We start from the raw sequence: 15,561 nt of genomic DNA on the forward strand, positions 1-15,561 counted from the left end.
GCTTGTCTGAGTAATTAATTGACTGTGTATAACATCATGGTTGTCACTCTTGATGAGGTGGTTATTTCATTATTGCTTCAACTCCTGGATTATTAAATTAATTCATGTAAATTGTTTTTATTTAAATATCAACATTTTGTTCTTTTTTGTTTATTTCTGGGTTCAATTTGAATGGAATTAGTGAGTTTGATTGATGCATTAAAAATCTAATTTAATTAGAAACTCAATCACTGTCATTCTATATTTAGTAACGGTTTGTTTTTGTGGTTGGGCTGTGGTTTTTTTATAGTATTTGAATTTTTTTAGATTAATTTTTTTGATTTTTTTTATTATTTTGATGGATTGATATTAAAATAAAATTTTAAAAAATAAAATCTTTATAGTGTTGACTTTTGAGCTTTAGGTGGACACCACCTACCATGGTCCTAAACTCTAACCTAGCTGCTGGTTTCGCATCAAAATGTTTTCATGGACACCCACGGCAAAAGCCACTGGCCCACTAGCTATACCCTGTAGTCCGTTAGGCTAACAAAATATGGGCCGAGGTGTAGGTCCATGTTTCCATACCCAAAAACTTACCTCTTCGGTGAGGTGTAGGCCTTTGAGCCCAAATTTTTTCTCATATCGGTATAGGGAGCATATCTATGCCTTATCTATCCTCAAGACTGGGTTGATGGGCCTCCCTTTCAACTCAAGTGGGCCAAACTTAATTCTTCCAACAAATACAAGTGAAACCATCCCCTCTCACCCTAATTCAGATTCAAAGTAAAATCTAAAGAAGGAAAACAACCCACCTCCCTCCAAAAATAAATGAATAATCAAATACTACTCGTGTAGAAGAAATTTAGTAACATGAAACTACGAAAATTAAGAAGCCTGTCAGAAACAGCAAAGTCCCCCTTCGGCCAAGGTGGTTTCAACGGGGGTTGCTCCACTTTTATAGGGGTATATTTGTGAATGCAAATTGCATTCTCTTAAATTTTAAAAAATAATTTTGTTTAAAATAATTTTGTGTGTGTATATATATATATTATTTTTATTTTATAATATTAAAAATTATTTTTTTAAAAAAAATGTAATATATTTTTATATAAAAAATATTTTAAATTGTTACCGCAGACATCTTTATTTCATGTGCCTTGATGTAGAGGCCAGGGTTTAGGCCCGTGAACAAACCCCTTGCGGGCTCACCATTTACTAAGCTAGAAATTCCGTAGGAGGCCCGATATTTAAAAGCTCACCATTTTAAATTGTTTCTTTGCTTTTCTTGCTCGGGATGTCACTTCTTGGTCCAGTGTCTGCCTAGCAAGTGACATCCCTACTTGTGGTTTCACTTTAATTTAAGTCTACAAACTGACAACCATACAAGACTTAAAGACACTGGAAATTTGGAGGCAAGTCCTCTCCAAATTCAATGCCCAGTTGCCCTTCTCCCAACTCCATCTGGGAGCAGGATTGGGAATTGAGCATAAAGTCCTTGAGCAAAATCCCACACCAAGACGTTTGAAAATACAGCAGAAAATGCCACTAAAACTTAAGCAGTTGTTGACAAATAATGGCAGCCTCACATACTTTCCCGAGGAAAAAACAAAAGAAACAGCTGGTTGCATTTCAGGAGTATACAAAATTCTCTGGATAGAGGATACATGCTTGCTAAATTGAAGCCAATAACAATATTCAAAGATCAAGGTGAAATATTGGCAATTGATCTATTCCAGCGTGCATTGAAGCTAGCCATGTTCTTGAGGCATAGATTCTGCACGGGTGTTGTCGAGTAAATTTCTTTGATTGCCATACATTTTGTCGCTCTGAATCAATTACACTGTTAGGGAATTGTATTCAAGCACGCACTCATAACTTTTTCCCAACAAGACAACAAAAAAAAGCTTCAATTATACATATATTTAGATTCTTAGATATTGACAACATACATTATACACTTAACTCTTTATTTTGCACTTTGCTGCTGTTATCTGAAATTGTAAAATTAAAATCATAAACACCACCATCTCCAGAATAAAAATAGATTAAATTTAGCGTGTTTTGCTTGACTAAAGATCTGGATCTGTGGAAGAGATAGGGATTTCATGGTGGAGGTGGGATAAATATACCAGGATGAAGAGGTCATTCATACGTATAAAGGATGGATTTAGAAATAGCCTACGAGGGACTGCTCAGTAACTTCATTCATTTTAAAGGGTCATTTTATATTAAAAATTAACAAAACTTAAAACATTATTAAACTTAGGGACCTTCTTGAACTTTGGGAGGCCATACCCTAGCCAAACCCTAGTTTCACCATTGGATTAAGACATATAATACATTTTTAAACCACTTCCATACACAGTTTGAAAAACACAGCAACAAAAAGGCAAGTCCGGTGGCGTTGGGAAATCCTTCTTTACAGGAGAATTGCAGATTAGACCCCTCCAAAGTATTATAGAATTATCAGTGCTCAAGTAGCACTGTTATCTAAGAAAGTTCATAAACATTCCTCAAAATCTTTAATCATTAGTTAAACACAATGAGCGGTGCCTTGTACATTTATGGTCAATTGACTAGTTGAAATTTTGACGGGGAGCAGATTAGTGGCACTAACATCGGAGAGAACTTATGATAATTTCAGGCAAGTACGCCTAACTTCACGACCAATCGTGCATAAAGATAGATGTTTATCTTGGAATCTTCACCCCTTTCTTCACGGCATGCTCTTGTAAAGTTGAGACGAGATAAAAACTGAAGCACTGAAACTGTGTGCAATGCACCTTTACTTACAATGCTGAGCAATGCCTCCCAAATTGACCATTTCTGATTCAAAAATCATTAATTGTAACAAAAGTAGTCCACAACTGTTCATTGTTAGAGACGATATACTTTGAATTATCGTGGAAGAATGAAGATATAATGGAGTTTTAATCTTGTTTCTGTAACTTTCTCTGTGCTAATACAATAATATAAATCAATGGAGGAGGAGATTACGTTGGACCGAGAATTTCCATGTTGAAGATTAACTGAATGAAACTTGAACGAAATTAAATGTAAATTATTTATATTTGATGAGCACATTCTTTTCAATCTTGCAAAATTTGGATTGATTATATTGCCCTGATTTTTCTCGCATCTTGACTCAAATCCTTGCCATTAGATTATTAAAATTCTTCCAAAAAGGCAAGGCCTTTCTTTTATTTATTTATTTTTAATTTTTTTTTCAGATTCTTGTACATATGATCACATGCTGAATTTAAGAGAAAACGATGATAAAATCAAGAAAATATAAATCACAAGATAAGAAAAAAGGGTGAAATTTCCGTTGAATCTAGTTAGTTATTTAAGAGTTTCGATCGTGGATGAATCCTAAATTGGTGCTGTTTTAGTGAATTTTTTAAAATACAAAAGTAATATTATTTTTGGAAATAATAATAATAATAATAATTTGGTTTTGAATAAAATTATTTAAAAAAAATTATTGGAGTCGATCCAATTATATTAACTTGCAAATTGACTTGTGAAGTCATAGATTAACAATATGAGGTATTTAGATTTAATGGGTCAGTGTTCAAAATTATTTTAAAAAAAAAATGGCTCAAGCCAAGTTTAAATTGATATATTGCAGTGTTGACACCGATCGAATTTAACAACTACAAGAACAAATATATACTTCACCTGATCATTGTTATATTAAAAGGTCCCTTCATGTTGAAAATAAGCGTCCATAATCATGAAACTCAAAACGAGAGGTAAACATTAATAAATAAATAAATAAAAACGGGGGGTGAATCATCCACCGGCGAAGAATTGCGCGGATCCATTCTCTAGCATTAGTATAACCATAAACGTGCACTCTCACCAGCAAAAAAAAAAAAAAAAAAACAGAATTAATGTCGTAAAAAAAAAATGAGTTGACTTTTTAAATTTTATAATTTTTCAAGTAATATTATTTAACATGTCAGATTAAATTAAAAGTTAAAAATTAATTATACTCAGTAAAATTGATAAAATCAAACTGATTTTACGAATTAAAAAATATATAAAATTATGAATTATGATAATCTACACCTTAATATTTTTATTATTTTAAATTTATATCTTGTAAATTTTATGTAATTTGATAATGGATAAGGCACGAGGAACAAGAGTTTGTAATTCAAGCTATAAATTTTTAAACATGAAGGACTAGGTTGTAAGAGGGTAAAAATCCAAAGCTAAGACATAATTTACATGCCAATGAGTAGCAGCAAGGAATTGAAAGTCACCTGCCAATGAGTTTTTCTTCTTCGTAGGATGATCATTTTGAACAAGAAGTCAAATGTCCAATCCTTGGTAGCTGCGGCCGACATCCCAACAAAGAATTAAAGCAACCGAAAAATTATTAGATATATACTATCTTATGTCATAAAAATATAAAAACTATTTTTAAAAATAATTTAAGAATTCTATATTTTCAAGGGAGAGGGAGAGGGAGAGAGGAGTACTTTTTTTTTTTTTGTATGTTGAAGTAATTATCATTTAGCAAACTTGCTCGCATTTAAGTTATGGTGTCCTCATCAAAAATCGAATTCAGAATTACAATAATTATAAATTACGTTATATATAGAATGATCATTTTGACTTCAATAGTATCACTAATACCATGGATCCATTATTTGGTGTTTTGTTGTTCCTAGATTTATTTCTATATTTTTAATTTAGAATTTGTATCAATATTTATATTTTAATTTTAACGTGTTACATCAAATTGATTGGTTTGCTTTTTTATTTAAATTCAATAAATTATTTTAAGAAAACTCTAACATTACATTAATGTTCAAAGCATAGGCATTCCATATTCAAAGCATAGGCATTCCATACTTCCTCTATCAAGGATTTAGGTCTTTCCATTGTGAAACACGGTTTATCGTGCCTATAAATAATTAAATGGTTCAGTGCGGTTACAATCATATAAATCGATACGTTCTTTTCCATTTAATTGAAAAAATATTAATTATTCTGTGTATGAGTTGAATGTGCATGAGTTGTTCTATTAAAAATACATTAAAAACTTATGTAATTAATTATATATATAGGGCCATTTACCGTTAGTTACATGGGTTGTTGCAGTCACCATGGTTTACAAAGATATTGTGAGACACAACAGCAGTACTTGGTAGTGTGGGAGGCATTTGTGTGTGTGACTTGAGGGAAGGGCATGGAATCATGGTGTTTGTGGCGTGAACCAAAGGCAATGTCACATACATACATAGAGCATGCATAAAGAAGGATGCTAATGCAATAAAAAAAGTTCATGGCGTGAATCGAAGGCAATGTTACGTACAGCATGCATAAAGAAGGATGCCAATGCCAAAAAAAAAAAAAAAAAAGGTTCACAGACAAAGAGCCCAAAAGGAAGGAAAGGGGCTAAAAGAAATGCGTGGAAGAAAAAACGCAACCCAAAAGGAAAGGATTTATAACGTCCTATACATTCAATAATTTCACAGGTGGTTAAAGAGTCATTTTTATGATTAAGCACTAACCTAGTCTTTAAGTTAGAATCCTTTGTTTGCTTGCTAGCTGATAATTAAACAAGGAATTTAGGTGAAAATTTAGATACCTCTTCTTGTCATATATTTATGGACATTGTCAACTTGGGATAGATCCAAGGCGAGGTTGCAAGGTTGTGTCAATTTTCTAAGGCTCGGCAGTTGGGGACTTGCTCAACCACATGTTAGGTAATGGAAATCATGGTGTCATAAATTCATGCAAGGTCTCTTCTCTCGGCTTAATGGCAATTAGGTTGTAATTTAGTGCTTCTTAGGGTGTGAGGTAGCATACACCACCACAAACTGTAACGCCGCCCTGAAACCTGCATTGACTTTTTTCTTGCCTCGTGCATTCGTCGGCCAGGAATTGGACACCATGCATACGGCCAATACACTAGCATGTTTTGAAGAAGCTTTGAAAATGTGTTTTCGCATAGATTTCTTAAACACAAAAATCTTGCATTTTGATTTTACAAGTAAAACTCCAAAGGGTATTGTTGGGAGAAGAAGTTGTGATTATTGTTCACCGCTAATGTTTGGATGAAGAAATCCTTAAAAGGACGAACATCCAAAATATTATCGGGAGTAATAAATCAACGCACATGTTTGAAAGAAGCTTTGGCTGCAATCTTTCAAAATTATTTTTTCTCCACGGTTTCGTGAAAAGTAATTTTTTTTAGGAATTGTGAAATTTCTTCGTTCTTTTTATTGCGATTTACGAGTTTTAGTAGACTATAGAGCAAACCAAACACCAAGCAGCTTACCGCGTATTAGGGGTGCTAGTACGCAAATTAGAATTTCTGAAAGACCAGTTACTAGTGACCAAATACTAGGTGGCGACTCCAAAGCTTAGAACACAACGAAAATCGCCAGCCGATGTCGTGTAAATGTACGGGGTGTGACAAGTCATATCCTCTTTATTTTGTTGTTTTTATCTCAAGATAATAATTAAAAGCTATTATAATTAGAGGTATAAGATTGACACATGTATTTCTAGAATTTTGATTTTTGGTATTTTGCTACATTAACTATACTTAATTTAGTCCAAATATTGCATTAACCGGGATTGCATCTGACTGGCTGCTACATCAATAAATGCCATAACCTAGAAAAGGAGCACATGGTATACTTAAGCAAGCTTCACAACATGGTAGAACGTCAAATATGGGTACACCATAGAATACCAACAGATGCACAAGGAGACAGTCATGCCAAGTCCTATCACAAATGCTTTATCTAGCTAGTGGCTTGGAAGTTAGACTGTTCCACCATGCCGCGTCAAATGGGCTAGCTTTCTGCCATGAACACACAGCAAGAAATTACTCACTGTAATTACTAAAAAGCGAATTGAGTTGGAGGGGAGAGTCCTTTTTCAACAATGTTCATGATGACGATGATGTGGTGTAGTGTTTGTTGCAACTTGGAAGAAATAAAGAAAAATAAGAAAAAAGATCACAGTGTTTGACTCGTCTTTTTTGGAGGCCATAAGCCGGCAAATTAAGGGGATCTTGTTTGTTTTTCTTCTCCATCCCATTGCTCAAACTTCTACAATCCCCGCCACTAAAAAAGAGAGTGGAAGTTAACATAAAGTGGCACTCATTCATATAATCTTCAACCTTTTTACCTTCTTCTGCTAGCCTTTTTGGTTCCTTTTTTTTTTTTTTTAAATTCAGATGGAGCCAAAATGACTGACCCAATCACTCATATGGCCATCTCATTTTCTCAACAATAAAAGCAGCCAGCCAGCCAGCCAACCCAGTCTATCTTGGCCATTGTAATGCCTACAGTGTTGAAATAGTTTGGCTAATGAGATCAGCATTAGAGATAAGAAGCATCGTGAAATAGTGAAATGAAGAAGAAAGGGACGTCATGCGACATGGGAACTCGTTCCTTTTCCCAAGAATGGCTATGGAAAGCCCTGGTGAAAAGTTACACTTGACGTGGACATATCCTAATAGGTGGGGGATTCAAGGTTACTTCAACTTGAGATTTTAAAATAACCAATTAGTAAATATCAATATTTATTTAATAAGCTTATTTTGAAGAAAGACAATATATATATATATATATATATATATATAGAACAATTAAACGAGGCAAGAATATCTTCACTGGACACACAAATATTTTTTTAATTCTTACTAGTGTTTTTCTTTGTTTATTATGTCTATGTAGTTACAACTTAAATGCGAATTTTTTTTTTAATTCTCTTTCATGTTTTTCTTTTCTCCTTATATATATTTATACACTAAAAGTAAATAATGTTTTCATATAGAAATTATATAATTATAAATTTTTCTGATTTTTTTATTGTAGCTATAACAAAATTATAATTTTTTTATATAAAAAACAAGTTTTTATTATATTTCTTCTTTATACTTGATATATTTTTTTTATCATTTTACACTTAACCTATTTATTACCATTTTTTTATTATCTTTATTTTTTTGTAATAGTTTTTTACTTTTTTTTTCTTTACACTTTTTTTTTTAAAAATTGTTTTTAATATTTTTAAATATTTATCACTAGCCTATTTATACCTTTCTTTTCATTTTAATCTTTATTTTTTTTTTCTTTGTACTTTTTTATAAGAAATTAGTATACAAAGACTAAGAAAATAGTATTTCATTGTAACAATTGTTACATTGTTTTATTTTTTTGCCACGTTAAAATTAGTTTGAGATTTTAAGTATTTTTATTAAAACATATGATCTTTACTATATTTTATTATATTTAAGCTTTGATTTTTTTATTCACAATTATATTATCAAATTTTTATTCACGATTATAATTTTTACTTGATGTAAAAAAAAAAAACACTTTAATAACACATATATATTAATTCTTTTACGTTAGAAAAAATAATTATTCAATTTACAGTGAGGCGAGTTGAACACTTTGTTTTTTTGTATTTATTAGCACAGATAATTTTTCATGTATTTAATTAAATGCATGTATAGACTTTTAATTTATAATTAAATTAAATAAAATATATTAGAAAAGCTTGTATAATTATTATTTTTTTTATTAAAAAAATTATTCAACCCACAACAAAACGCGCTTGTTAAGGGTTAAATAACTAGTTAAATCTATCTTTCTCTAAGCAATTCTCTCCCATGTTTCTCTGCACACAAATATTTTGTTGGCTGGAATTAAAGATAAGAATCGAGAAAACATTACTGTTTAATTAAAATAAGAAAACACAAATATTTTTTTTATTCTCTCTCGTATTTCTCTACGCCGAAATCGTTTTTCTGGAACTAGAGATAAGTTTTGAAAGAAATTGTTGTATAAAAATGAGGGGTAATTAAATAAAGTATTTATAGATGTACACAAATTTGAGTGGATACTGACTCGTATCCCTCTATCTCTTGAAAGAAAAATAAGGATTCAACGAAGAGATTTGATAAATATTTTTTATTCTTCTTTCTACACATTGGAGGGATCCCTTCAATCCCTCATTAAATCCTTATTTTTCGTGCTACGTGTTTGATTGAATGAGGATTCAATGAGAGATTGTAGAGATCCCTCCAATACTTTCTCATTTATCATTTCAACCCGTGGATTGTCTCATATCCTTCTATTTCTTTATAATTTTTAATGTTTTCAATTTATATGAATTGATTATTATTCTTTCCTGTTTGTTTTCGTATTTCAATCTAATTATCCCCCTATCCATCCAATACTTTCTCATTTATCATTTCAACCTGTGGATTGTCTCATATCCTTTTATTTTTTTTTTATATAATTTTATAATGTTTTCAATTTGGATGGATTGATTCCCACCCTTCTTAATTCTTGCATAGTCAATTAACTAGTAGAATGATAGTTATTTACCTAATTCTCCGCCATCCATCCCTTCAATTTACCTAATTCATCCCCTTTTTTCTTTTAAAAAAAGGGAAGAATATCAGTTGAATTAGAGGCCATGGGCCTTTTTCTCACGATGTTAATTAATTAATAGCATACTTTGTTTTTGTTTTTCCTTTTTGGGAAGTGGGAGGACTATGATAAAGGTATATATACGAGAATATTTTTAAAGCGTCATACCAAGGATATTAGTCTGATAATGTTGACCTAATCCACCAAAAATTCCTAGCTAAATTGTGGAGATACAAAGAAGCATAATACATGCCTTTCAAGATGTACGCAACAGTATATACCCAGTTCATTCCCTGATACGCACCATTATTTTTTACGTTTTTTTTTTTTTTAATTAGAAGTAAACAATACACAATGACATGTGATACATGATAAAATTCCTATGTGCACGCACTCCACAATGAGAGCCTTTTTTCAGGCCACTGATTCCACGCACCCTGTTTCATGTCCAAAACTTATGTTTACCATGCGAAGGTTAGGCACGAAACCAAGATGTGGTATTTTGGGGATAAGATTGTGTATATATATTTTTAAAAAAAAAATATAGAAGGGGTCATTTTGTATAGTTAATTTAAAAACTCTTGCAAAATTAGGGGAGATTTTTAATATTTTTAAGCGTTTATTTAAAAATATAGTTCAAATCATGTTTCTAAAAAATTTTAATTTTTTTATTTAAAATAAATTTTTTATATATTTTTTCAAATTATTTTAATATATTAATGTCAAAAATAATTTGTAAAAGATAAAAAAAATTATTTTTATATATTTTAAAAAAATTATTTTTTAAACCATCATTATTACCATAATTTTAAACAAGTCATCTATTACCCTCCTTAAACTCAACCTTTGTGAAGTGACTAGTTCATTAACATGAATGTATAATTCTGTTGGTGATGATTTTTGTTTTTTTAGGGTAATTAATGATATTAGACATATTTGAATAGGGATTTGTAATGTGATCGATGGTGGCTAGATAATAAATAAATGCATCAACATACAAAGTACGGAAATAAAATGAACTCTAATCGTGCTATTAGTGCTTGACAGGGTGTGAAAATTGTGTTAATAACTTTTAAAAAATAATAGTAATATCCCCGGTCTCTAAATCAAGTACATCAGCTTTTTTTTTTCTGGATAAGCAAGTACATCGACGACGTGTTCCAACAAGTATCCAAAAAAAAAAATTAATAGCATGTTTGAAAAAATAATTAAAATTCAAAGTTTTTTTTACCTAAAAATATATTAAAATATTATTTTTTATTTTTAAAAATTATATTTGATATTACCACATCAAAATTATTTAAAAAACTAAAAAAATATTAATTAAAAACAAATAAAAAAAATTTTAAATTTTTTCAAAAATATTTTTAATACATAAAAACAAGTAGTACCAAAAAAAATCTTTATATCATGAAAGCTAATTCTTGTTAAGATTGCAAAGCGTAGCTTAATTATAAATAATTTTGTTTGAGTCAAGTTTGAATGGGAGACTCAAAGACAGGGGTTACAGACTCTAAATTTTATGAAATTAAAAAGAAAAATTTGGCATATCACCAACATAGCATTTCGAGGGGCAGTACTAAAATATTAAATTATATTTGATTATTATCCCTAAAACATAATAAATAAATATGAAAATGATATGAATGTTTTTAGTTGTAGAGATAAAAATAAAGATATAAAATAAATTTACATAAATGTTTATATATGTTATCTCTATCTCAATTATTTTTGTTTGTTCTGTTACAAAATATTAATCAAACATTATCTGGATACTTATAGCCATTTGACCAATATCTAAATTTTAGCGACGACATTCTACGCTCCACCCAAGTTCTCGACTTCGAGGGCCGAGTAGGACCCGTGCATATGAAGCCATGCGATGGAATTCTAAAATACACTCCCGCATGGTTTGCCTTGGGATCGGGGCTTGCTTGCCTAGCTAGGAAATCAAATCACTTGAAAACAAAATATTAATTATGACGAGTAACTTGAAATGATAATAGAATTTAAAATTAAATTAAATATGTCAGAGTGATTAGCCATATAACCAACACGTTTGCTTAGCCAATCTTGGCCCTTCCCGTCGAAGAAATAAAACATTAGACCTAATCTTGAGTTGTGGGCATGTGAGTGTGTGTATTGTCATGGAAAGTTTACAAGGACAAAAACTTCTCATCTACCAATTCTTGATAACCTGCTTAAGAAATTTATCATGCACCAATTCCGTTAATTTTAAAAAAGAAAAGATTACGTTAAAATTTTTAATAGTAATTTAGTGAATGTTTAGGAGTGTGATAACTTTTATTTTTAAGTATGTTTTACATTTTATTTTAAAAAATATCAAATTAATACTTGATTCTTTAAAAGTTTTTTATATATTTTTTTAAAAAATTATTTTAATATATTTAAAAAAAAAACAATTTCCAACACAATATTAAACACAAACTTAGCTTTTAACTCCAAATCCACATTATCATGTTTCTAATTGAATCATTATATATGGGCAAATCAATGTGATTCTCTCCATTAATATTGATAAGGAAAAGTAATCTTCCTTAAAAAGGAAAATAAATCATTTTAAAAATGAATTCAAAATCCCCAAAAAAAACTAATCCAACAAATAAAAAACTTGAAGGAACCATCATCAAATTAATGAAATGTTTTGGAATCTTATAGTAATTGCTTTTGAAAATATTTTTTATTCAGAGATATAAAATAATATTTTATTATTATTTTTAATATCAACATAACAAAAAAAAAAAAAAATTATAAATTTTTATATGTAACCAAACTCGGTTTTAACTGAAATATCATACCAAGCCTTAGACAAGATGACAGATTAGTTTAGCATCCAGAAGAAACGACAGTGCCTACTGAACTGAATCATGGATTATGTAACTTACAAGGAAAGTACAGCCATTTACTTAGTATGTGTCAAGTGATCGGGCCCGATTGCATGCTTTTTGGCAGGATTTATGACCCTTGGTTTAGCAGTCCCTTGTCAGAACACAACCCTGTCTCATGGTCATGGACTCATTCTAAATGCCCCCCTGCCACTTCCGAAGGCTGGTTGGCTTTTTAGCCATTCATGGCTAAACACCTGTTTTCATGCTCCATTAGCTTAATTACGTCACCTCTTTTTTGCAAGTTGAAAAATATATCCCCCCCCCCCCCACGCCCCAAATTATCTCCTCTCCTTTCAACTTTTTGACCCTAACTAGACGGGTCAAGTTTCAATCTCTAGATAAAAACACTTGCACTGTTGGCTCTCTGGTTTTGTTCTCCGAATTTTATCTTTTTTAATTTAAATCTAAAATGGATTCTTAAATAATTCCTTCTTCTTCTTTTTTAATGTACTGGTTTGGAGACAGGTGATCTCCCTAAAACCCACTGGGACAACCTGACAGTTAAAAATAACTTATGATAACTGGCAGGAAAAAAACTAAAAAGAATAAATATTATACTTAATTTTTCATTTATTACAAATTCAATGAATGAGATTTAAGTTTCCATATTCGTGAGCCGGCTCGACACTGTGGCCAGGCCGGCCCTAAACAAAACAAGTTATTTATTCCTTCCGTCAGAAAAGGAAAAAAAAAAAACAGAGGGATTTTTTAACTTTTTTTTTTTTTTTTTTTCTCAATCAGCTTTTCAGATTTCCAAGGACCAGCGTTAGGAGAGTTATTAAATGTAAATCAGATGCAGCTTCAAGGCTATTCAAGTCATTAACTAGGTGCTATCTCCCTCGTTAGTCCCACCCTCTCTGCAATAGCTTAGCAGATCTGTTAAGTAAAAAAGGTCGAAACTGTTTCAGACAGACAGACAGAGACAGAGAAGCGGCAAGAAAATGCTGAGAGAGAGAGAAAAGAAAGGAACAAGATACTATTTTATCAATTTATCATGAAATGAAACAGTTCCATGAGGCAGAATTTAAGCATAGTTGGCTTCCTTCAGGGCTCAGGCTAAGCTTCTCCCTCTCTCGTGAACTGTACAATGGCAGCATTGACAGTTGGTGGAAGTTACTTTTCCATTAATAAAAGGAGAAGAAGATTAACAGGTCTTTGATCAAACTTAATTAGAAAATAACTATTTTTAAGAAAATGACCCGTGGGACAACTGGAACTTTGAACAGAAACAGCCATTAGTTGTACTTACCACTTGATCAACAAAAATTAATCACTAAAAATAAACAAAACCCAGAATTTATAGCGCTAAGATATATGTAAAAAAGGAATAATTGAAGTAAAAATTATTAAGTTTCCTCCATTCATGGATGCTGATCTAACTCATCATCAGTTTGTTACATAAACAGAACAGGAAACAGTACTAAAAGAAATGAATTGCAGTTAGAAATATTGAACTAGGAAATAGTGATGAGATAAATAAGAAGCATGTAACTCAGTTGACCAAAACAAACTTGCATAGTTTTAGATCCTGCAAAAACGCAAAAGTAGTCGAAAATTTCTTACTTTATGGATCAAACCCGTTACTCGTGTAGAGCATACTAAAATTAAGCAAAATATTCACCGTTTGATGTAGCTAACAAATTCTGCATCAGACACAGCAGAGAGCTTATCAGCTTGGCTAATATCATCATCATCAACTGGAGCAGGAAGATTAAGATCTATCAAACCCAAGTTATTGTCTCCAAATTTTGTGGAACTTCTTGCAGGAGTACTTGAAGAAGCTGCTACACCAATTACATGAGATCTTTTGTGGCCACCAAGAGCTTGCCCAGATGAAAACACTCTAAAACAAAATGGACATCCATGGATTTTCTTCTCTGGCAGAGAAGTAGAAGCACCTGCATTTTCTGTTGGCTCCAAGTTTGGTTCTTTACTTGGTGTATAAACTTTGAGTTTCTTGTGACTTGCTCTATGCCCACCTAAAGCTTGATAAGATTTAAAAACTTTGTTGCATGTTTCACATTTGTACTTCCCTCTTACTTTTATCTTGCAAGATTTGAACTCACCAGAATCATCTGTTTCAGTTTCTACTTCCTCTTCAAGTTCCCGATCTTCTTCTTGATTCTCTTGTTCTTTTCTCTTCCATCTGTCTCTTGAAAGCATCATTAGACAGAAAGCGACATCTTCTTCTGTTGTAGTGTCAGAAATTGAACTCACCGGTTCAGGTTCTTGACCCGATGATGACTCAGCTGCTGCCTTAATAGTACCCATTTTGTTGAGTTCAAGCTTCTTTACTATGTTGTTGTTCTCCTGCTCTTGCCTTGGTCTTTGCAGATGATATTGATGGTGATGATTCTCTAACAATCTCTTAGTTCTCTTGGATCGTCTTCTTGTTGGGTTCTTTGATGACTCGGTCTCACTTTCTCTATCTTGAAGAACAACAGAACCAGCATCAGCCGCAGCAAAACAGAACTCAGGATCAACCAATCGAATACTTCTTTTGGGGTTCTCTCTGAGCCCATAAAAAACACCCTTTTCTTCTTCCTCGTCTTCCTCCTCTTCTTCCACACCTTGTCCTTCTTCTGCTTCTTCCTCTGAAGATGAGATTGATTCAGTGTCTTCACTAACTTCAATTTGTGGGAATTGATCTTCTAGTTTTGGAGGAACTGGAAGCTTCAACAAATGAGACCTCATGTGACCACCTAAAGCTCTGCCATTAGAGAAACTTTTGAAGCACAATTTGCACTTGTGCTTCTCCATCAACTTGAAAACAGAGCAAAAGAAACAGAGAGATTTTTCCTTCTTTGTGAAAAAAGATTGTGACTTGTGGATTTTTCTTTTTCTATAGGGGAAACTGGAAAGAGTGTAAAGAAGTTGAGGAAAAGAGTGGAAACTAAAAGGAGTAGGTGACAAGCATTCCTCCACCAAGAGAGATGTATACAAAGATACAAAATAAATAAATAAATATTTTTTTTAAAAAAAATAGCTTTGATTTTAATTTTTTGAGAGGATTAATTGATTTTCTCTAAAACGGTATATATTAAGACATTAAATAAAATTTAATTAAAGCTCTTGCATGAAGGGAGAAAGAGGGACATGTAACATGCGAGGCTTGCCCGTTTCTGAATTTATTCCCAACCATTCTTTCTTTCAACCTTTACCTCTCTTTTGTTTCCCAACTTGCCCTTTCTACCTGGAGATATTAAAAAAAAAAAAAAAAAAAACAGTACGTTACTACCTACAATTGGAATGAA

At 31.7% G+C, this 15,561-nt stretch overlaps 1 protein-coding gene across 1 annotated transcript; it reads right to left on the minus strand.

Moving 5' to 3' along the window:
- Window positions 1-13,638: 13,638 nt before the first annotated feature.
- On the minus strand, window positions 13,639-15,216 carry LOC118041338 (zinc finger protein ZAT9). Its single transcript, XM_035048622.1, has one exon. It carries the CDS (start codon window positions 15,065-15,067, stop codon window positions 13,925-13,927), a length of 1,143 nt encoding a protein of 380 aa, XP_034904513.1. The 5' UTR covers window positions 15,068-15,216; the 3' UTR covers window positions 13,639-13,924.
- Between the last annotated feature and the right edge of the window lie 345 nt (window positions 15,217-15,561).

Source organism: Populus alba, chromosome 14, assembly GCF_005239225.2.
Source record: "Populus alba chromosome 14, ASM523922v2, whole genome shotgun sequence".
In the NCBI taxonomy this organism is placed as follows: domain Eukaryota; kingdom Viridiplantae; phylum Streptophyta; class Magnoliopsida; order Malpighiales; family Salicaceae; genus Populus; species Populus alba.

What these genes read in the sequence shown, in the direction of transcription:
- LOC118041338 (XM_035048622.1), bottom strand. Translation starts at nt 15,067, where the DNA reads ATGGAGAAGCACAAGTGCAAATTGTGCTTCAAAAGTTTCTCTAATGGC.